General features: G+C 37.5%; 1 protein-coding gene across 6 annotated transcripts; it reads right to left on the bottom strand.

Annotated features, from left to right (window-relative positions):
* Positions 1-319: 319 nt before the first annotated feature.
* On the bottom strand, positions 320-24,959 carry LOC105039595 (diacylglycerol kinase 7). Of its 6 annotated transcripts, XR_012136834.1 has the most exons (14): positions 24,167-24,943; positions 23,155-23,277; positions 21,731-21,868; positions 21,555-21,640; positions 18,969-19,043; positions 18,674-18,767; positions 14,215-14,290; positions 12,773-12,855; positions 7,359-7,429; positions 3,523-3,600; positions 3,200-3,287; positions 2,058-2,174; positions 706-915; positions 320-615 (listed from the first exon to the last, which is right to left on the bottom strand). XR_012136834.1 is itself a non-coding variant. In XM_073248614.1 (13 exons), the coding sequence occupies exons 1-13, from the start codon at positions 24,518-24,520 to the stop codon at positions 902-904; spliced, it is 1,341 nt and encodes a 446-aa protein (XP_073104715.1). In that variant the 5' UTR covers positions 24,521-24,959; the 3' UTR covers positions 320-901. The 6 variants fall into 6 exon arrangements, 5 of the variants coding, with proteins under 5 accessions (XP_073104715.1, XP_073104707.1, XP_073104713.1 ...); XM_073248614.1 differs by having other exon boundaries at positions 320-915; positions 2,114-2,174; positions 24,167-24,959; XM_073248606.1 differs by having other exon boundaries at positions 320-915.

The following is a 24,959-nucleotide window of genomic DNA, read 5'->3' as shown; positions in this document are numbered from 1 at the left end:
AACAACCCTCATTGGAGTAGCTACAACCATATATTGATCCTATCAAAGAGTGGAGGAAGCCATTTTTCTAATGCACTCAACTCGTATCTCTCAAAAGGATTAATCAAAAACAAAAAACTATTGAAGATAGGGTTCTATAAAATAGGCCATACCTAATTCTAACAAGAAGCATAATCAGGATTCGCCTTTAATTTTGCAAGGGCCCTTTCTAAGTTAAATTTTTCGTTCAAGTGCAACCAATACATAACAACTTAACATCCATTCATACAGAAAAACCAGTAGGCCTATGACATCTTCAGAAGAAATAGGTGCTAAAACATTAGAAAGAACAGGAGCACTGCATCTGCCATCAATTCTGTCACGTGGAGCTCTCAGCATAAGTTTTAAAGGTGCCTTGCCAGCAATGTAAACAATGTCAAATTAAAGTTTGATTTACAAGATAAACTCTACTGAAATAAGATAATAAGATAGAGAGCTATTACAGCATTTTAATGTCACTGTTTGAAGTTCTTCCTCCTAAACTGCACATATGCATGATAAAATGATACTTGAACTGGTATCAACTTTAAGCCATGAGAATAAATACTCTCCCGAAGTAATTGTTCTCCATAGTGACTGGAAGCACGATTACAGCATGCAAGTATTAGTTGCCAAAGCTGCAACAGTTTCATGGTCACACAAAATGATCTCCCTTTAGATATGTACCTGATTCATGGTAACCAAACGGTATCACTTTCTCTAACCAAAAAAACAGTCTCACTCTCCACTTATCATAAGTGACTGGAACGGAACCCTCTTTATCACCACATAAGTTGAAAAATCCTGTGCAATTGGCTGTTTCCACGGCTCCCCATCCATTTGCAGATAAGCCTGGTTCCACTCACCACCTCTGATTTCCATCTTAATTGCAGCAGCCTGAAAGACACCAGCAGTTTTGTAAATATGTGTCACAAGCTTTCTTGCAACCATCTAGATTTTGGTAATAACATCCTTTAAAGTATGATAGCAACCATTGTAGTCAATAAAAGAAGCAAACATAGAATTCTTTGGAAAACGACATGATGCTAATAATTTCTCAAAAGTAAATTATGATGCTAACAATATAGAAGTTTATTTTGTTCCATTTGAAAAATAAATGCAAAGACATCACAACGTGACAAAAACAGTTGATGTTGATCAATATTGAACGGAAAATTTCATTAGACAATCATGTTGGGCAGCTTCACAAGTGGGAAATTTGCATCAAGAGCCACCAGAATACAATTACTTCTGCATGATAAACAGTCTTGAAATATTTTTTTTTTTAATTTCTGGATTTCTTCCATTTCTTCTATATGCACAATAAATTCTTCAAAGTTATCACAGTGGAACTAAAACAGAGTGTTGATTAATTATATTTACACAACAGTTTGTCACAAAATTCATCTCCTAGCCTTAAGTTTCAAGAATAGTTACAGTTAAATAGTGATTTTCAGTGGTTCCTTCTTCCTCTTCAAAAATAATATTAAGGATCTGTTTGGGAAAACCCACTGGATCTGGCGGGAGAGAGTGCATCAGCAGGGAGGAAAGGGGAGGAGCAGGATAAGGGAGAGGAAAATTGCTGGGGGTTGCAGACCCAATCCCAGCACCATTAAAAATATAGACCATGAGAGATCTTCTATTTAGCCTGGTGGGGGATCAGGCCCTGTGACCCTCTGCCACTCCCTTCCCTTCTCCCGCTCCCTCTCTTCCCATCCTACACTCTCTTCCCCACCAATCCTGCAAGATCTGAGGAGAACATCCCAAACAAGCCCAAGTGGTTCACCCTCTAAACCGACTGGATGAATTTCTTCAAAAGAATTACAATTGCACTTTCATTTAAGTAACAGTGATTACAGACTATCAATTTCTCAATAAGATCACTAGCTACTTAGTGCATCACCCAAGCAGGGGACACTATTGACAGTAGTATGGAGCGGATGAAAATAATACATTTTGATTTCCTTGGATGAGATGTGTCAGTTTTAGTATGTTCTTACTTTAATACTTTGGGTGGAACTGTCAAATGATGGTGGTACCTGAGCAATGTGCTGGGCAGAAATGAGTTTAGTCATAACAAATGAAGCATGCCAACCTTGCTTTAGTCCAAAGATTTCGAGTAGACCATCATCCACATGAGCCTCAATGAAGCCTCTCTGGGAAATAGAAAGGAGATAGGTCATTGCAATACTTGTTATGCTTAAAAGCGAAAAAACATAGACTATGCATGCAGATGAAGGAACAGAAACGAGCACTCTCTTTTCAGTAAGTACACCCATCTCTCTCTCTTGCGCACGCGTGTATTTAGATAGAGATTGACCAACAAGGACAAAATCTATAGGGAAGCTTCTCGATTAACAGACTAGGTACTCCTTTTGCAATTAGATACTCTGCATTTATATAACATGTCTTTGAGCTAAAAAGCAAGTGCACCTATGGAAAAAAGGAGCACATCTACATATCTTTTTCAAATTACAATGACATAGGCATCACCACATCAAGGCTAGCAACAAAGTGATTTGGGTTTTGTATAGTAAGTCTGGTACTAGGATATGAAGCATGGAACAATACCCTCAATTGAAATTGAAAGTGTCAAATTTGAGATGAAATATGTATCCAAATATTAAGTCCATATATAGCTAGAACAAAGAGATTTAAATAAATTAAGATCCAAAATAACCAATCCAGCCAAGCCAGTCCGAGAGCTGGCTCTACCTACCCATAACAATTAACAAGTAGTCTCTCTCTAAATCATTCTCCATACCATCTAATTCTTTTGAAGCTAGGTATAGTCATGTGTTACTCAAATTCATGAGCATCTCAAATCCCTATGCTTACAGGGCTTAGGTAGTCAGAATCAACCGGCAAACATTACTATCTATTCTATATTTGCAACAACTAATAAAATACGGCCTCTTCATCCTCTGCCACAAATAAGGACTATCCATCTAAATTATGCAATATGCGATATTATTCTTATTTAAGTAGTGAAATGACAAAACTATGGGTTTCAGATTAACTGAATTACACCTGGAAGACAAAACAGATAGATCTTATTTGTCATGCAGTCACCCTGATTCAAAAAGATAAAAAGCAAGGCATGCATTTACCGAAGAGTCGAGAATATATGAAATTGACTTGTAACCAAGAAATGTTTCTATTAAGAGATCCCATCACAGACCTTCTCTAGATATTCAGGCTTAGGATGACCCCACGGGTGCCTTCCACTACCATAGTTTCGAAGATTTAAAGCAACAATTGCCCTGACACTGCAATCAAATATTTTCTTGTAAGTAACATTGTGGAAGTGGGGAACCCTTGAACCAATAAGCAAGCCATACCATAACTGTGCAATAGATGTTATATTACTGAAAATTTATAAATAGCTTTGTGCAGAAGACGAATGAAAGCATGTATTCCTGATTTGACCTAAATTAATTTGTAGAGAATATCATTATATGATCTTAAAGCATTGTTAGAAGATGAAGGGAAATTATAACTTACCCCGAGGGAACCAGAATCTGCTCCCAATCTGCATAGTCAGCCCTTTTAATGTAAAGCCGTAAAATATTCTTGAGGCCCCTGTTAAAAAATAAGTTCAGAACAACATCAATAATTAATTAAGCAGCACTGTTCTCCAGATTTCTTTATTGAGAAGTTGCACAACTGGTATGCATGCGAACAAGAGCCAGTGGACATTAAAAGAGCAAGAAGAAATATCAGCCCTTCAACCTTCATTGCAAAGACTAAGGCCGCAAAACTCAGAAAGAAATACAAGGAACAAAGAAATTTTAAAGAATAGGGAGAATTCCAGAAGTGATTTAGCAAAATTTAACAGAAGAAAGTAGAAGCGCAAATAGCCATGACTCTCCTTTCATCTCCAAGCAAATAGGAGCTGGCCATCTAAATGAAATGCTCAAACTACGACCACACCTCAAAAATGGGCTTCTCGAAGGTTCTTCCATTGCTTCTCCTTTAATTCATAGATCACATATGTGTTAGAACACTCTTAATTTTTTCCAATCTTCACATCCAAAATATGATAAAATATATGTGGGTGATTTGTAAAGAATTTTCTTCAACCCGCTCAGCTTGGACCTCTCAAAAAAATAGTAGCAGAAATGACATAATATGTAAAGATTTTGTACCCCTTTGCATTCATTGAAATGATTTATAATACCTCAATTTATGCTAGGGAGATCTGCCCTTTTAAAATCTGGGTCGGATTCCTATTCTAGTTAAACGAGGTGGAAAGCAAGGTGATACCCTCTTTATTTTCTTCCAATCAATGTGTACAAAACTATGGTAGATGTCTTGCATAAATACTAGTGGGTCCTCTTCTATTTGGAGCCCATTTTTTCCAATATCAAGAATTCTTACAAAAATTTTCAAACTCAAGCAGAAGATACATCTCAACTTCAATATCAACTCATGTTACTCCACCCAAATTAGAAGTTATGGCCTCCCAAATTTCAATTCACAAGAAAGTTCTGGATATGGCAGAGACCTACCCACGGAGGCCACAGTGATCCACAATGGCTCCAGTGATCCTGCTGGATCAATTTGAGACAGCATAATACTGAATACTCTGTGGGATCCAACAGCATAGTAACCATGTAAAACCAATACACAAGAAGGAAAAGAACCAACTCAAAAAAAAAAAAAAAAAAAAAAAAAAAAATCCATATTTAGGCTCATCATATTGTGCCCGTATTGGGTTGAGAGATTTTCACAGTGAACCCAAGAAGGCCAAGGGTTCCCAAAGAATAGATTCCATACAGTCCATTCCACCAGATACAATAAGTCGAGGCATCAGAAAAAAGACAATGTAGGAACTAATCAGACCCACACGTCAATACTCATCACACCTTCCTAAAACTTGCTTTTACAGGACATTTTATTGTGATAACTAATTACTTGACCCTAGAAGCTTAAGCTTTTATGGAATTGATCGACAATCTATGTTATGCTTAACACCCACATAATGCCCGATTTAAAACTTGCATGTGGAGTGATAACATGACAAGAAATGAGACAAGTCAAGATGACAACCAAGTTAATCAAATATACAATCGACTTGGAGGTGATTTGAACCCTCTGCTTACAATACTAAGAGGTTTTTAGTTGATTGCATTAGATTGTTCTGCTTCTATTTTACATAATTTAGTACTCATTGGTTTTTCAAAAGTTACTCTATGAAGGACCAAAAGATGCAATTTTAGCTTCAACATAGTGCAAGTTGCCAGACAACTCTAATTGGCTCAAGGTATATTTTGCATTGCCTAAGAAAGAAACCAATAAGCAAACATGCAGATCTAAAAATGCAATTTTTAAAATAAAATAACTTCCGAACAAAGAATACAAATTGTAGAAAAAATGTAAAAAGATGTCTATGGGAAAAGCTGCCAAATGACATACTCTAATTACTCCTACAATACCTTAGTCATACCATGTTACTATAATGATAGTTAACCAGACTAATTGATCTTAAATTTCTTATAGCACACTTAAATGGATGATGAGGAGAGGGTGGGCCTTGGCACAATGGAGAGATGGCTCCATTGTAACCTAGAGGTCATAGGTTCAAAATGTGAAAATAGCCTCTCCTAGTAAGGCTATGTACATCTGATCCTCCCAAGACCCCACAATGATTGGACCCTCATGCACCGTCCGATGATGAAATTATCCATGAATAAAATTTCCCATATTTTGACTAGGTTGAGACAATGTACATATTGCGCATAAATTGAGAAACCTCTTATTTACTAACTTGGTGTAGTTTAGGGATGGCAAGACTAAATAGCATGACTAAGACCTCATTGATAAAAGAGTGGATTAAGCAAATTCCATAAGGAAAGAGTGATCTTCTCTCTTTTGAAGGTCATGAGATGCTTATCAAAAAGCAAGATTAAAAAAAAAATCTCTTGGATTTTATGTGAACAAGCTACCCAATTTAGCATGGTCAATTGGCGAGTTGTATTCGCAAATATACACTAAGTTGGTCTGGAGGGATTGCTTATCAAAAAGCAAGCCAAAAACCTCATGGACATTATGTGAATAAGCTACCCAATTTAGCATGGTCAATGCTCTAGTTTATTTGCGACTAATCATTGAGTTGGTCCAGAGGGTTTGAAGGAGTGGAACCCTTTCTTTAAGAGATGGGCCTCATTTTTCCATTTCTTGCATGAAATTAGAAGTAGGATTAAAGGTGGATGAGCCTATAGTAGGCTTCATAGGGACATTTTTACAGTTTTCATTCCAAGTGTATCTTCAATTTGCGGTTGGATTCTATAACAACCATCAGTGCATCTAAGAGTGCAAGGATGCTAGAATCTTTAGGTCCGTCAGAAAAATAAGCTTATGCATGCTAACCATCTTGAGAACCATAGCAAGGTATCAGCAAACTGAACGGAAGATCTTGTCTATATGAGTTAAGAAAAATATATTGCCATATGAAATATTATGATGTGAAGCTTATGTTGCCATTTTTTCCATCAACCAACTTTGTTCCACCACCTAATAATTACATAGTGGTTGCAGGCAACAAATAGGTTTACATAATACATCAACATGAAAAAGATATGGAAAATCATGTCCCAGCAGTGAAGCAGAAGGAAGATTTGTAAATGAATTACAGAATATCTGACTGCTCATCTCATTATGATGGTCTTTCAAACTTCATATGCCAACAAATGATTTATGCTTTGCAAAGGATTGGCTCGTAAAGTTATGTCTGGTCAACGGGAATAGTTGATTGTATGGGCATTCCCTCCCAATTTGTGGGGTTCGTATCTAGCTTCATGCCGCATTTACTTATGTATTTGTTGTGCACTTGTAGCTTAAGGTGCCCCTTTCATGTTAAGGGTGTCAAACCATATTTTTGTACTCTTCTTACACTAGTTCCATATAACTTCATTATGCTTACAAACATATAACATGCTTTGAAATCCAATTAATAATAAACAACTCAAGCAATAATATTTGTGCACTTGAGTACATAATATGGCAGCTATAACTCATACAAAGACTCCACAAAATAAAGACTTCACATAATCTATTTCTCTTAAGAGATGTGGTTAATCTATTTCTCTTAAGAGATGTGGTTTGTGCATGCAGCCATGCGCGCGCACGCGCGTTAGCATAATTGAATGTAAGTAATAGTAAGTTAATAAAAAAAAAAAGTAAAAAGATTGATATCTAACCAAAAAAAAAAGGTAAAGAGATTGATGCCTAAGTATAATTGAATTAAGTAATGGTAAGTAATAGTAAGTTAATAAAAAAAAAAGTAAAGAGATTGATACCTAACCAAAAAAAAAAAAGTAAAGAGAGTGATGCCTAACCTTAAGCCTGGATCATGCACGCATGGTGTAAAGAACCACCCTTGGGTGCAGCTACAGATAGAGTAAATCAACTGAAATGAGGAGAAACTGAAATTATATCTTGCAAGTTGACAAAAATTGATCATCAGAATATCAAACTTCATTCAAGAGACTCCTGATTAGTATAATTTGAACATAGGAAAAAAATTGTAGTCATCAAAAATATGAATTATTTTATATGGCCGACAAAGTAAATTAGTTGAAAATGGTTTGAGTTGGAAATTATAACATAGAAGCATATCAATCTGATGGAAGGAAACTTCGACCTCCCTTGGTACTTGGCAGGTAAGAGGAGGTATTAGAACTAGCAAACTTATCATTGGAACTATATTCCATTTGCAAAACTTCTATCAAGGACAAAAAGTAGAGGAAAAAAAACAATAATGACCACAATGGTATTTTCTATATTCTTCAATATCCAACAATGAAACATGTAATAAAGAAAAAGGAAAACCTATTAGATAAATATCAATATAAAAGGGGTGAGAACTTGCAAGATCAAAATTATGTTTACGTAGATAGCTTTATGCATAATTAGGAGCAGAGAAGATGAGCCAGATTTGTGAACGTGATTAAAATATAGCTCAAATAATTATATAAGTTCGGAGAGTGCATCATCAACATGGTGAGAATATACCCAAAAAGATATCAACAATATTGTGAATTACAATATAGTATATATATGTGCACTTATTTATGCACGTACGAGCATGCTTTTCTCATTAAGCTATTGCTAAAGGTAAACGTACATGTACAAAAGAGCTGTCAACACCTTGGAAAGTATACCATCAAGAATACATCAAACAGCATCCTGAACTACATAATACCTATATATGATTTAAAATGCAGATTTCTGGTAAGGCCAAAAGGCCAGGACGAGTACAATGCACTAAACCAACGGTGACAATAGCATTCTCTACAAGCAGGGCTCTCTTAAAAATAAAAATCTGGAAGGGAATTAGGGGATTCATCTTTGCAAGCATACCTAGCAAACTTGAATCTGACAGACCAATGCTGGTAATACATGTGGGTCTTTGTAGAACTTGACATTTTAAAACAATAAATAAGAAATTAAGATGCATGTAGCAAAGAGATGATATCTGTTTTAACGCTAAAAAGGATGACCAAGTTTCAAATTTTAATTAAGATGTATTGAATTCTTCTTGCGAAACCCTGAGACTTTGACTACAAGTTGGGGACAAACTATACATTATGGTCACCAATAGTCACAAGCCTGTCCTCTGAAATCAGCATGGAAAAATTGGGGTCCAAGTATACATTATTCATTTAAGTAGTTTCTCCAGTTCCATTAGAAGTTTTCGAGTCTAGCTTATGGATATCATTGAGAAATGAGACTACAATAAAAAAGAGTCTTTAGACAGAATAAGAAAAGTTTTGACAGCTCATTTATACTTTACCCCCTCAGCAAGAACTCAAAATGCAACCACACTTGTCTCTCTGCTGCCACTACACCAATAGTAACTGGTAATGACACCAAAGTAGAAAGAATCTAGCAGGCCCTATATCACATATTCATATCCATATTGCACAAAAGGAAAAAGTGCGACTGATGAGCAGGCTAGAACTGCAGTTGCAATTGCAAATGCTAAAAACTTTAGGTATCCTAGAAGATAATGAATCACCAGAATAATTGCAAAGACATGTTCTCAATCTTTCCAAAATTATGGATTTCCTGATCTACATACTCCAATCTAAAGAAAGGTCATTTCTGTAACATTCTAGAATATCACTAAAGTTGAAATTCTATAGCATGGTATGCCATACAGGTATTGAACTGGTTTGCAGTACGAAGGGCATATCAGGCATTGAGTGTGCACACATTGTACCAAGATGGTACCAATATGGGTTCTGCAACCAAGGTTGTGAACCCTCATTTTGTAGTACATAATAAATAAATAATGATAGAAACATTTTACTGGGAAACTCATTTAGTAGTAAGTCAATGACATTAGTGACGATTTCTCCGTGATATGCTTCACAAATAAGCTAAAAGTATCCAGAAAATTCTTTAGATCTTGTTTTGGGCAGAGCAAAAACTGCAAATATTAGTAATTTTGAATGTTCTCATGCTCAAAGCCTCTTCACATTGGTTAAGTTTTTAGATGGCCTATACAGCTGGAAACCAATTTGCAAATTCTAAAAATGTAACCAAGGCATGTAAAATTTGGAAATCTACTACTTTTTTATAACAAAATGCATTTTTTGGACCTTTCCATGCAAATACGAGCTTGAAAACATGACAGTATGTTTAATGGTGTGTCAATCTGTCAACATTCAACCAAAAAGGTGGGTCAGAAAGAAGCAACTTCAACAGCAGATGAGGTTTAACAATACACCAAGGACAGCATAAAAGGATATTACAGCATAAAAGAAGATAGACACCCTTCTGTGAAGTCGCCATCTCCATAAGGCACTTGAAGTAAGCATACATGAATTATATTAGATTTCAATAGTTGATTATATCAAGCTCATTAGCCTATACTAAGCTTTCAGTGAATTGGAGTTTCTATCCGATATCCTTCTAGCAATTAAAAATATAGGTATATATAAATAAAGAAGAAAGGTAAACTAAACGGTCAATATCAACAGTTTTGGAAGAAAACAATCCGCATATACGACCCAAGATAGAAATGAAATATAATCTTATGGATGCATATGTGCAAGAAAACACGTAAAACTGAGTATCATCTTGCCACAAAGGTATGATGGCAGATCAAGGTAATCTGCATATAAGCAGTGTTACATGGATACAGGAAACGAGTGTCAAATGTCCAAGTGTCCTGCAGAATCCAACATGGTAATTTCAAAAAATTCAGGAATATGGACATGACTATGTATATGATTTGAGATAATGTTTGCTGTGAAGTTTTTTGTAATGGAGTTTAAGTAGCATTTGTGCTTTGGGCTGAAAACAACTTGGACCATGAGCTGGCTCCATTATAAGCAAAAGATTTGGGCTTTAGCCAGTGTTACTTTATCACTGTTTCTTAAACCATTAAAGTAGAAGGCTTTTTTGTGCCCTGGTGGGTGCTCCAGACTGAGGGTTTTGGGTGCCTTTTATTTGGCTTCCAGTATCCAAGAGTAGCAGCCCCTTGTACCACTAACCCACTTCTCTTTTCCAATCTCACCGCCTTTCTCTGATGATCCCCATCTCCACAAAATCCCTATATCATCAAAGAGAAATGAAAGAGCATGCTGGCGGATGATTCATGGTCTCCTTCAACCCAAAGAAGGGATTCAGCCATTGAGAGAGCAGCGAAAAAACCACCATGTCTTTAGGACGAAGCCTTCGAGATGGAGAAGCAGGGAAGCCAGTCCCTTTGCTCATTCTCTTGTTTCCTTTTTTTTTTTTTTTGCTTTTTTTTTTTATTTTATTCATAGGCTTGGGCAAGACAGTGGGAGAGACATGAGGCACGAGAAAGCCACACCCAAGGACCTCGTGGAAGAGTAGGTAGGAGCAGCGGGCATGTCCACTAGGAAAGACATGGGAGATGCACATCATATCATGTCCACATGTGAACACAGCAAAATTACTTAATTTTACCATGTCCAGGTGTCATTGCTTATAAGGCCAAGGAAAGCATATCCCAAATATGAAATAATTCTCAGAAACCAATCATGCATTTCCAATAAGTCATTTTCTACAGTAGTCCATAAAGTTTCAGGAGTCTGATATCTGTTTGCAAGTTTTGGTGCAACCGTGCAATAACTCCTACAAGGTCATAAATAATTCATATATGATGTGCTAATAATTAAATGGTAGTTTAGCTTTAGTTTTTTTTTTTTAACTTGCATAAAATTAGATTATCACAGTGGAATAAAAAAAATCTTGAGTTTATGTTAGCTCATTATATAGGAAAGCTACTGCACACCCGCATCCATCAAGTTTGGGCTACACCATTATGTTAGGTTTCCCAATGACAACACATTAAGACATAACTTCCCCATTTATATCTTTGAAATGTATATAGTGTCAGACTCCCTTGTAGCAAATCCTCACCATAATATCACCCAAAAAAAACGAATAGGGAAGAAGAATTAAGCAAGGTTCACTATCTTGGTACCGAGTACCATATCGGTACCTTACTGGTTCAGTATGGTACGGTATGCACCATATGCCAAAATAGCTTCCAATCTATTTTTCTTAATTTTTATCCCAGTACACCTTGGTTCAAATCAGTACGGGTCTGTATGCACATCCATATGCGTCTGTACGCCTCGATACAGACAATACGAGGCTTGTACCAACTCAAAGTAGGGTTCTGTACCGGTTTTCTCCTGGTACGGTATGGTACATCCCGTACGAGGCTGTACGGCAAATCATAGAATCAAGGATTATTATATATAGGCTTCACATGCACATGGACGCATTCATGCACATGTGAGAGAGCTCACATGCATCCACAATCCACCCACCCACAGATGGCAAGATATAATTGCATCTTCTAACTTAAGCTACTCAACCATTTATTCGAATAATCTTAGGACCAATTCCTTCTGAAATCTCATCCATTATTATTGTGCTATATTTTTTTAAGCGAAGTAGCCAGCGTGAATTATGATGCCTACATCTCAACCATGTCCTATGTAAAAATTTAAACCTTTTGCACCATTCAGCTAATTGTTTAGTACTTTGTTCCTCCCAGTTCACTAAATCCTATACACACTCTGCAGTTTGCTCCCTCTCTCTCCAACTGACCTGCATATAAGCATAACCTGCAACCAATCATTCTCATGTATGACGAAAGTCCTTACCAATTTTGGTTGTGTTTCGATAACCCACGGAGAATAGTACTGTTTCCATCTCAATTGCTTGTGATGACTAGAATCAAGAACCATAAGATGACCCTGTAATTCGTTTATACCAGACTTACCTTCTATGTATAGATTTATCTAAACCAGGCCGCACACTATAGCACAAAGAATTTATTTTTTAAACTTACCAAGCCAGATTTTTTAGGATGAAATTATGTTCCTCCAAAAAGACAGCAAAGGCACATTATCTTAAACATATAGACTATATAATTTATGATAAAGATATGTCTTAGTTCTGCCTCAGACATGAATGGAGAAACTGGCAGCACTAGGCCATCTGCCTGCATGGAGCAGGAGAGGGGGGGGTGTTGAAGAGGGGGTGAAGGTGGAGTTAAGATGCCAAAAGAAAAGGTTTCTCTATAAATAGATACTTCATAAATGGATAAGAAGTTGATGTAAGTGTTTGTTGAAATAAGGAAATTGAAAATATATAGAACAAGGTGCAGCAATTAGATACTTAAGCCAACATGACAGATATTTGGGTGGCTAGAAAAATAGGGATGTCCATCACAATTAATAAACTAAAAATCAGCACAGACCTTATTCAAAATTGGACCTTGTGCAAGATATGGTTTTTTATTACGTATGTGGTGGAAACCATATGCGATTTGAGCATCCATTCCTGCATTCAACAAAGCCCCCCCCAAAAAAAAGTAAGGATACGCAAGCACAAAACATAATCACAAATTAATAATTAATCATAGAAGCTCATCAAATGATGTTAAACAGATTTCAACAATCATGAGGAGTGATATTTCCCTCTTCTATTTCTGCTTGTTTTGCATCATCAAGCAGTTGCTTTCTGGATGTTTACTGAATATAATATGTTGGTAATATATCAGACAAAATGTGAATAGCAATATCTATGGTGAGCTTTGTGTACCTATCTTGATTTGATAAATTGTCTCTGACGCAGCAGATAGAAGTATTATAATTTATAAACATCCACAACAAGATCACAGCACAACACAGCCCTAGTCCAACCCACATTTCAAATTAAGCATCGCCAGTCCATAGAACAACAGTGTAACCATTTATTTTTCAAGAGGTATGAGCTGATGGCATCTAGAAGCAAGATGATCAGCCACATCACCATAGGCAGGGGACCAATGTTGAGGATAAGATAACCCACATATACTTTTAAGGATGCTAAAAAAAAATTGGTAGTATGATGTTAAAAAAATAAAAATGAATATCTTAATGTGTGAAAAATACACAGTATACCAAGGAATTTTATCTTGACAACCTTCTCTATGTATGCTCAGAGACAATCAATAAGTGATGGCAATTTAAATGGCAGAATACACATTCAAAAAAACAATCATCCATTACTAGAAATCAAAAAAATTATATGGTTGAGTTTTGAGCTTGATTTGTTGAGAAATCAATGTGGTCACCTTTTCCTTTACACTACAATAATGCTAAGGCGAAAACTTAGCAATGATTACTAAATTAATTTACAGCTAGCAGCCTAGCACTAGGGAGATCCCTGTTAGTGATGTGCCACAGTCCGTGTTTTTGGTGGAAGCAGGGCAATGTTTTTGAGAAGTTAATGCGACAAAAAGCAAACAGTGAAATGTGCAATTGAAATCCACCAAATTTGATTTATCTGGATCAGTGACCAAAGAAAGCATTGATAAATTTTATGAGACATAACCTAAGATGGATGGCACTGACACGGAACAAACTTTTTAAAAGGAAAAATGGTGAAAAAGAATCCGACGTCTCAATTAGTGTTAAGTTCCCTTGACACTTGGATGGTATCAGCACAGAAAGAAGATTCTCTCTCATGGCTTAAATGCTATGATTAGCCCATGCATGAGTTCATAATAGCATATGGAGTTAAAATGACATAAAAAGATTGTGCATATTAGAATTGCATAAACTCTATCTAAAATTAAATCCATGATGAGAATAATCAACATGAATGATGCAAAATGCTTCGTTAACTAAATTTGAAGTAACAATGTATAAAGCATACCAATGCTAAAATAGTTATGGTAGACTCCCTCAAAGCAAGAAACCTTTTTTGGCAATTCTCCATCAATGTCCACATCCTGCAAAAGTATTAGCTCTTTGAAGCATGTGATATGAAAAAAAACATTTTTATCAGTAGAAAAAGCTAAAATAAGTATTATTACTTATCAGCAACTTAGCATGAAAAACATTGTGTGATGTATAGATTCTGAATGACAAATGTTTGGCACTAGCATCAACACTGTCATACACCCTTAAAGAAATTGCAAATAACTCAGTAAGTAATTGTAAAGACTTTTACTATTTCTTGTGACAGGCAACAGAGAAATATAACTAAACTGAGACTCATAGATTAAAGCAAGACAGAAACCCCAATATACAGATAATAAAGTAATGAAAAACCAGATATAAGTTCAATGGTAAAACAAAATCAAGTGAACAAAACAGGATGCAGGAATATTCTAGACGTCTGCAATGGCAGTCATAAAAAAGCTCATTCACAGCAATCAGATGGGCAAGGTTCGCCGAACCATCTCAAACCGGACGGTTCGGGGTGTTCCGAGCCATACCGGCAGCAAATCAGGATAGTTCGGTGTTCCAAATCGTTAGATCGGATAAGGAAGAGGAAAAGAAAGAGAAAGAGGAAGAGAGAGAGACAGGAGGGGAGGGAAAGAGGAGATGTCACCATTGGAGGGCCAGCGGTGGCCCGTCGAGGTCGTCAGAGGACCGTAGAGGCCTCCACAGCTCCATGTCACCCGATAGGGATTTAATCGAGAGAGATAGAGAAAGAGCGGGAGGAGGAGCAAGAGTACCGAAAAGAGGCGCAACCGACAGAGAGGCCATCAGAGGGCACCGGGTGGCTGCCATGGCTACCGGATGGCGGAAAAGGCACGATCAAAGTCGTGGCTATGAAACTGGGGCCCTATCGACAAACCCATTGCCATCTTCTCTATGATCAGGATTTTTTAAAAAATCCCATGAAACAGAGGCCCTGTTTCACATCGCAAAGCCACAGCCATGATTTTACTGTCTGATGGCCACGACAGCCAGCCGAAAGTCCTCCAGCGGCCTCCCTGCCAGCTTTCTATCCCTCTTTTTCTTTCCCTCTCCACATCTCTCTATCTCTCTTTCTCTCAACTGCGATTTGGTGAAGAAAGCGGAGTCTTTGGTGGCTCTCCGAGCATGCCCGCAGTCCACGTATAGCTACTGCCGGCATCTCCTCCAGCTACCCTCTCCCTCCCCCCCCTCTTTCTCTTTTTTCCTCCTCTCTGGTTCCTTTCTTCGCTTCTGTGTCAGTTCATGTCAGTCCGGTCCAGTATGAATTCATACCGACTCGTACTGTCAACTGGTTAGTACGGATCCTGATACCGATTCCATAGCCCTTGCAGATGGGCAAGAAGGAACTAATCAGAGGTAACTTACTTCAAATCCTCTCCAGTTTGCAACAGAACTAGAGAGGTCCAATCATCATTCGCCAAACTGTCCCGAATCGGATAGTTCAGGTTATGCCGAACCGTACCGATGGGATACCAGTCCGGTTCCAGCATGAAAAATGACACAGTGCCCATCTCGGAGGAAGGGAGAAGAAAGAGAGGATGAGAGGGGAAGAGAAGGAGAGGGAGAGGGAGAGGGAGAGGAAGAGAAAGATTAGACTCTTTTCGAGCTCGATAAGGATGGAGGGAAGGAAGAAGAGACAGGGGGAGACCTCATCGGATCACTGGAGGCCCTCAAAGGTTCATTCCCTCAGAGGTTCATTACATGTTGAGGTTTATTTCGATTCTACTGGGTTGCCACTACATACTGCTAGGTGTCACTGGTGGATTGTGAGAGCTCACTAAGGTTATTTTGGATCGACAATCCTTGATGAGTTAGAATGAAATTATTCCGATCCATTGAAAAGAGTTTCAATGATACTTTGATAGAGATCATTGTATATCTCACCACCAGATAGAATTGAACCTATGGAGTCACACAACAAAGAGATTAGGTCTGGAATTAGTAATTGAGCTTACGAAGTATCAATTGGATTTAGAAAAATCCGATTGGGTTCAAGATAATCTTGCTAGCACATGGTTGGACCCAATTTTCTCTTTCCATTTGGATTTCTTATTTGATAAAATAATTCAAACTTAATTATCTGCTAATAACCTAAATGAATTAGATTCATTGGACTCCAATTATTGGGTGTCTAAGATTTTAGATCAATTGAATTAGGATGCAAATCCTTAATTAATTTTTCTTGATAGTTATTATGGGGCGCCACCTTAATTGGATCAAGTTATATGTGTCCCATGATTAGAGAGCCTTTTGATTTCATATGGGACGTCCCTTGGGTGCAAAAAAGGGTGTGAAATAATGGATGCAAGGACTCCAAGAGTTGACGCCTAATAGGATTTCTAATATAAGTTGAATAACTTAAGTTATTAGAAAACCCAATGCAAGTAGGACTTGTATTATGAGATTGAATAAAATTCAATCCTCATGCCTATTTAAAAGGATCTCCCCTAAGGTCCTTATAGCATCCAATCCAGCAGCCCTCTACACCTCTTAGATCCCCCCACGCCCTCTCTTCCTCTCTCCCTCTCTTCTCCTTAGGCATCCTCACGCCATAGCATTTTGGGGCATCCCAAGTTCTTCATCACACCCAAGGCTGTTGGGCGTCCCTTGGTAATAGCACAAGCAAGGGTAGAAAGGCAAGAGAAGAAAAGAAGAAGAAGACGATCCAGGCTTTGTTCAGATTCAGCAAGCTGAATTTTCTTAGAGAAAAAAATTCAACTTGAAGAAGACTATTCCAAGCTGATCCCGAGTGGATACCCGTAGAGGCCGAATACTTGTGCGGCTAGAAAACAACCTCTTCTCTTCCAGATCTAGATTTGAAGAAAGAGATTGCGAAACAGGTATGCGATTTGATCACAATCTGAATTTCAGCATATGTCAATTTTCACACATGAACTAGATCATTGTGGTTTTATATTTTATGCATCCATGATTCAGATTAAAAGTATTTTAATCCACTACGGTGTTTAGAAAATAAAATTTTGAAACACACATGCATGCTCCAAACCTCGAATTCCAACATCCGATCCAATTGTACAACAGATATCCTTCTAGAAGCTAGAAAGAGGAATCCAACCCAATTGTGCAAGGGTAGACCTTGCTATTATAAAAAGGGGTTGTCTCTTATTTTTAAATTGATCAATGAAAGAAAAAAGGACTTAAGCCCTACTTCCAAAATCCTTCTTTTCTTCTTGTTTTCTTTTGCAGGATTCGAGTTGAGTGGATTGAGAGAAATCTTCTTTCTCCCCAATCAAATTTCTTAGATACATTAAGCTATATGAAGCATGTATTCTAAGTACTCATGGTCGATGATACAATAATACAAGGAAACTATAATAGATGTACAGTTTTAAGTAATTGGAAAAAGGTCCTACAAATGTATTGTAATAAATCATTATATCTCCTATCAAAAGGGTTAACAAACTAGCATGTTTTAATTCTTTCACACATGCAAGACATAAAACTTTGCTTCAGATCATTGATAGATCATACATCCTTTTCATATTCTTGATTCAATGAGTTATCCATAGAATAGGTTCTACCACCTAGGGCTACATTCAGCTGCAGAATTAGTTATATAAGAGTTAAACGAGTTAATTTCCTCCAAACCCACTTTATTCCATAATAAACTACTCAATCCTGCATAGTGGAATAGTTTACCCTGAACTAGGTGGAAAAACTAGCTCTACCTCTACCAACTTTTCAAATGCCTACTTTGCCCTAGGAACAAAGTGGTTACTTTCTAACATTTCGCGGTTATAGTGTGATAAGGGAGTAAAACAGCCTTTAACCCACAACTGAATGCAGCCTTGATGCAATAAATTTCAGATGTCTCAAAGTGATGGATTGTCTATAGGTGCAAAGAGATTATCAAGTTATGGCATCTCATTCCAATGTTAAGGAAACTAAATTTACTTCAAGGATTAGACTTATATATTATGTAAAAAAGGAACGCAGATAATGTAATAGGGCAGTAAGGACATGCCAGAACAAAGCAGACCAGAGCACATTGAAAATCTTGCAAATAAAAAGCAAGGCAGAAGACATGATGTTAAGAGTAACTGTTGCATCATTGCTGAGACAATTTTATCAAATTAAGAACAGTAAATAACCATGCATGCATCATTTATTTATTTTTCAAATGCATTTTTGCTGTATTTCCTGTGTAAAAAAGAACATGGATATGGAAGTATAAGCAAAGAATAGTTAAGCTGAAAGTGTAAGTTCATGATATTTTAAGAATTAGCAACACATTCAGCAGAACTAGTGTCCTAGTGCACAAGGCTCCTACCACTATGAGTTTTAGGAAGGGTCAGATGTATGCAGCCTTAACCCCACATGCAGAGAGGCTGTTTCCATAACACATGCAGCAGAACTGAAATTAAAATAATAGCCAAAATCCCAACCTGGTCCTGACCAAATGCATCGTTTTCCATTTGTCCGAGAGAAAGTGGCGGTTCAATTGATTGTCCATCTGGTGTTACAATCACAACATGCCAACTGCAAGTCAATTGCGACTTTTCATCTTAGGTTCTTCTAGTGGAAGATCATATGCAGAACTCTTTAATCTGCTAATTTAAACAGAAATTTCCATGTAGATAGTTATTGGTATTGTTAATTGCATATAATTAGGATATCACTGGAGGTTTATTAAAAATAATGTGCCACCAAGCAAGAAATTACAAAAAGGTCATTAATCACCAGGAACTTGGTGAGGACTGAGAGTGAAGATCACAACCTTGTCTCCTGACTTTACTCCAATAATAATGATGAAAGCTGAGGTCAGATGGTTAGTAGACATTAAAAAGAGTGTTTCCTAAGAAAAAGCATTTGGAGAGTCACATTGTGTACGTGGAAGACTTAATTCATAATATGCAATAAAAAAGTTCAATCAAGGTTTCAAGTCCCGATAGACAGGGTATCATCCCATGTGTCGAGATAGGGCCATCCCATCTGCATGCTGTCAGGATGGGGTAAGATGGCAGCGCATCCCATTCCATGAGAAATCTAGACAGCCCCATCCCACAAGATTTAAAACCTTGAGTTCAATTATGAATAATGAGATAGGATCTAAAACAGGAAAGTCATGACACGAAGAAGAAAAAAAATCATGGTGTTGCATCAAACAAATGTCATTGAGAACAAAAGGAAATCTTGCCAATATGATAGAGCAAAAAAAAAGAATCATCCGACAACTACAAACAGTAACTATACTAACAATGGCAAGCATGCTAGAAAGGTGTCCATGAATGGAGTGATATGGAAAACTATTTTATATTATAAGGGATGAGTACACCCATGATATGATATGAATCAAGAAGCAGAAAATTATGCATTACTTGGTGGTCTTAATCTCATTCATCGGTTACCTAAATATCAATTAAGCATGATTTGGAGCTTCATTTTGGAGGGAGTTAGACAAGTCCATCTAGGCATTTACGTATATCAGCAGAGTAGGCAGAAGTCGTGCTCACATTCCTCCAACGATAAATAAATGGTGGTAGTGACCTCCAGCATGGGAGTCCAAACATTCCTACATGAAGAACTTACTAATCTTGCAATCTAGGAACAATCTATTAATGTCGAATAACAATCAACATTTCTATTATCATAATGCAAACTCCCAGTATTGGGGTCCATGCATTTCTACTCCCTTATTTCCAATTCCACTTTCTAGCATTCAAAAGAAATAGTGCAAGAGTAAACAGTGGACCTCCTCCACCATATATTTGGCATTTCTGTTGATAAACAAAACCCTCCTTGTTTACTTAAAAATGACTTTAAAAAGAGAAACAAAGAACATGAGGTCCAAGGTTTTATAATAGTAACCCATATCATCTAGCACCGAGCATACAATTCTGACCCAATACAGTAGTGGCATGCTATGGGGGCTCGATATTTTATTGCGTCGACAAATGGTACAACTGATGTCCTTCCTCCAGCAGCATACCATGTGTCAGAATGGGGAGTGCACCACACCAGCCTGTATCTATAAGCTACCAATACGAGGCCTACTACCGACACTTGAAAGCTTTGATGAGGTCAAAATTCACTCCTATAAAATCTTGACTGATGAGATGATGGCCATCCATCAAATACTCCCTTTCTTTGGAGCAAAATACATGCATCACACATGAAAAAGGTCATATTTAAGCATGGCATGACTTCACTAGCTGATTGAATATTTTAGATTTGATTCACTTTGCTAAAACCTTCTGAAAAATGTTCCCTCGACCTGCAATTAATTTGCAATCTAGATGCCCATTGGCAAAACAGAAGCTGAGTAGAGATTTTTTTTTTTTTTTTGTTTACAATCTAATTGAAATTAGTAACAGAATGAAAATAGTAGAATGAAGTGATACTCCAAATAATTGTTCTTGTCATACAAACTAAAATGCAGACAACCACACCCACACTTAAGGCAATCAACCTATCAACATTCATAGAGCGGGTGGTTAGTGATGAACAAATATTAATTAAGGGTGTGCAAATAATAATCCTAGTAATTACATAATCTAGGAAAAAGTGCAAAAGAAATAATATGCTGGGTGAGTACATACCAGACCAGACTGACATGAATGATATGTATAGAGAACCAGCAATTCCTCCTAAACCATGCATTTCCAGATAATAGCTAGCATGCAGCAATTTGCTCATGAGACATTACCATCCATCCCTATTGGATACTAATAAGCACAGATTTTCACTTACTTGAAGAAATATATCCCTTTTGTAATGGATCACATTTTCATATTTGATTTCCACATTACGAATTGAGAGAGCACTTTAAACTTGATCAGATGGCAAATGGAGACTCTTCCTAATTGTCTAAAATCTTGGGGACAAAGTAATGCAACATTTGGCAGTCTACGCATATGTTATAGTGATTTACCAGCTAATAATCTCAATATGTTCAAAAAAAAAATTTTTTTAAAAAAAAGATGTCTAGTACCACGGAGTCCCATATAAATTGCTGCTAATTTATTTTGCACGGAGTATACATGGGTTGTATTTCATTAACTGCCTAAAATTTGATTGCTCATGAATTGTGGAGCTATAAGAAAAAGATTACCCCCCCCCCAAAAAAAAAAAAATGGGAAAATGCAACATATCAACAAGGATTAGTGGAAATTACTCTCAGATCATGTTCCTTTTGCCTTGCATCAGAGAAGAAATTTTTTTGTCCTGATATGACCCTAATATAGCCATGAGACAATTACCTTCGTACAGATTCTACAGAAGAGTTGAATGAAGCTAGGTTTATCTTCAAATAAGGATAACTCTTACCTATCAAGGTGGCAAATGGGACCAGTAACTGCCTTGTAGAGAGTACTTTTAACTGCTGATCGCCATGCAAATGGAAATGAACCACCCTAAAGATATATTACTTATATAAATTAATGGCATCTCAGTAACATTTCAAAAGTCAAACCAAAGAGGCAGCAAACGAAACAGCTTCTTACCCAATCAAAACTTCTTGAAAGATCATTACCCGTCCCAAGTGGAATGATGCCAGTTGGAGGAACTGGTTTTCTTTTGTGCATGAAAAGTTCTGCCAGAGATCCTAACACCCAACCAACTGTTCCATCACCTCCTGCAACCTGCCATGAAGAACCATGAATTTAAACTCACACACATCCTAATATGGATGCATCATATGGTTGTATGGTAAGAAGAAGCCTACAACTAGAAAAGAGTATGAATTAATGACTAGCACATAGTACTAATAAAGGTGATGATCTGATCAGAGAGAAAGAATATATCTTTCAATCTGCTCAATTCAAATCTCTCAAAAGAAAACTAGAAGAAGATGGAAGAATTGCGAAAGTAGGGCTTAAGTCTCTTTTTCTTTCATTGATTAATTATCCATCTCATAAATTGAGGTACATATCTCCCATTAATAATAGTGAGATCAATCCTTGCACAATTTGGATCGAATTTCTCAATCTTAAAAACAATTTGGGTCGGATTCCTCTTTCTAGTTCGAATAGGACTAACTCTCTAAAAAACCATCATTAATATAAAAAATCATGAAAAAAAAAACTAAAATCTATAGGAGATAGATATCGACTTCCATATCAACTTTGCCTTCCACGCTCCACCTAATTCTTCACAAATTAGAAGATGACCACTGGTCAAAATCTTTTTGAAAAAGGAAAGTTTAATTTGACCAGCCCACTTTAAGACCCAAACAATGGAATTTTGGCCCGTTTAGCCCGTAGAGGGCTGATCTAAAATTGCAAATCTCAAAAAGACATCCAATTTTTTTTATAAAAAAAAAAATCATCTCAATCAGACATCATATGACTAAGCTATGGCCTTCTGAAGTTTGACATACAATTCGATTTCCTGATGCTGCGGTTTTTGCTCCTAGACCCTGTCCAATCCTACTCATAGTGGCCAAAATGATCCACATAAATTTTTATAGTAGCAAAAATTATCCATATTGAATCTGATGACCCTCTTGATTATCCGTAGTGGCTAAGGTGATCCACATCGAATCTAATGATCCATCTGAATTAGGTCAACAATAAAACAAATGATTCATGCAAGGTTTATAATCTCAGTACTAGATCCTGTATCATCCCATCTTAGTATAGTATCAATACGCATGATACTAGGGTCAATTCAGCATACCAATACTTAGTGCATCCCCTGTACAATGTACCAATTCAGTACCTATACAATACAGTATGCCTGATACACAGGGTATGGACCTGTACAAGATACCATAGGTTCAAATTCTTGTGATGCAGAAATAGAAAAGCTCTGAAAACATGCAACATGTCATTTATTTGCACATGCTGCCAAATATATGCATGCATTAGTTTTTCGCTAACAAGAACATCATCAAAAACTGACTATTTCCTGATCCAAGATCACATACTATAACCCTTAGTCTTCCACGGTTTGCCTTTGCATGACTATCACCAAGATTAGCCAACTTCTCCAAGCAAGTGAGGCCATATTGAACAAAGTCAGAAGGCTTCACAGCTGAAAGATCAAAAACCTGAATCATAGATGATAAGAAGCCCACTGTAAGTTGACATGCTAATCGTAGTTCCAAGCATAAAAACAAAGTGCCAGAAAAAACAGTTATGAGCTCAAATATAAACCTGTCTAAGAGGCAAGATTACTCAATTTCTTTCCCAAAGTTCACTTTCTGGATCGAAACGAGGAAAAAAAAAGTCCATATAAAATCTCAGCTAGTGGACAAGGCACTGGAATATGCTCATTCATCTTTAGAAAAGATGCACAAAAGCATTGCTTAAAAACACTTCAGAAACTCAAGAACAGTAATAATGGCAGTAGAAATGATTGCCTAACTCAGCCATGAATCTTTCAACAAGAAATCCTCCATGGATTCTGTACCCAAAATATTTCAAGAAACATTGAGGTACTCCAAAACTCAAATAAAAGAAACGCATAGCAAAAACCTATCCTATAACAATATGTGTGCAAACGCAATCTAAAACTGGTGTCTCATCTCAACCAGTTATTTACCCTTGTCGGCGCATGTTTGGCCTTGAAAGATCACAAATTTATTTCAAATTTTGAAAATTTACATAAAATTTAAGCAAAGATTACATTAAAGTAAACAATAGTCATTTTTTTTAGAATAAGAAAACAATAGTTTGAGAAGAAAGATTTAGATTCCAAAATTTATCACGCAGTCTCTTTCTGTGTTCTCTTCTTGTTAATTATAAATTTTAAAAAAAAATCCATGTCAAATTCAAGCCACTGACCCACGTATTACTGAAACCATTACTTTCAGAAACTCAAGAAGAGCGTTAAGAGCATAGGAATGATATCCTAATTCAGCCATGAAATCGCATACACGGATCCGAAACGCTAAATCTTTCAAGAAACATTACAAGAGGGGAGAAGGGTTTCTAGACCTGTTCCTCGGTCATGATCTTTTGAAGCCAGACCTTGAGAGCCAGGCTGCGGCGTCCCCCGCTGCGGGAGTTCACGAAAACCACGATTGGCGCCTTCGGCGCCGCCTGCTCGTCGCCGTTCCGGTTCTTTATGGACGACGCCGCCACCAAGCCGACGTTCCAGTCCTTGGCCCGGACGGACATCGCCATGGCCACCCGGAGATACTCCGGCATCAAGATCATCCGCCTCAGCTCCTCCATGTCGATCGTCATCCCCGCGGGCCCGCAGCCCCTGATCAAGTCCCAGATCGACGACCTCGCCACCGCTTCGTTACCCCCCGCCGCGGCCGTCGCAAAGGGCGGCTCCGCCTCCATCACCGCAGTTCACTTCTTCCCTCACTGGGCGAAGCAAGAACGAGGAAAGAGGGGGAACGAACTGATTCTAATAAAGAGGGGGCTATCTATAATGTTACAATAATAAATTTTCTTTTTTATGCTTTCTGCTTTCTTCTTGAATTTTGACGATTTTTGACAACAAGAATTAAAACTTAAATAATAATTCCGGGTGGGGGCGGCGTGCCGGACGCCCGGCTTTCTTTCACGGGCGCGGAGGTCGCCATTCTTGGCGCTGGTTGAAATAACGAATCCAGAACGCCCCCCCGTAAATGAACGGAATTATGGGCATGCCATGGGCCCGGGACCACCGGAGGCGTGGGTTTGTCCGCTGGCGGAATGAAAGTTTTGAGGATTTAGATTCCAGAAAGTTTCCGGATTTCCCCTTGCGCCGTCGGGGAAACAGACAGAACGAAGAAAA

This window comes from Elaeis guineensis, chromosome 1, assembly GCF_000442705.2.
Source record: "Elaeis guineensis isolate ETL-2024a chromosome 1, EG11, whole genome shotgun sequence".
Taxonomy (NCBI): Eukaryota; Viridiplantae; Streptophyta; class Magnoliopsida; order Arecales; family Arecaceae; genus Elaeis; species Elaeis guineensis.
This window is presented reverse-complemented; position numbering and strand designations above follow the sequence as displayed.

Coding starts and splice junctions, on each gene's coding strand:
- LOC105039595 (XM_073248606.1), bottom strand. CDS start 24,520: ATGGAGGCGGAGCCGCCCTTTGCGACGGCCGCGGCGGGGGGTAACGAA. Junction 21,641..21,730: donor TTTCAAGAAGTTTTGATTGG/GTAAGAAGCTGT, acceptor ATATATCTTTAG/GGTGGTTCATTTCCATTTGC. Junction 916..2,057: donor CTGCCCAGCACATTGCTCAG/GTACCACCATCA, acceptor GGTGTCTTTCAG/GCTGCTGCAATTAAGATGGA.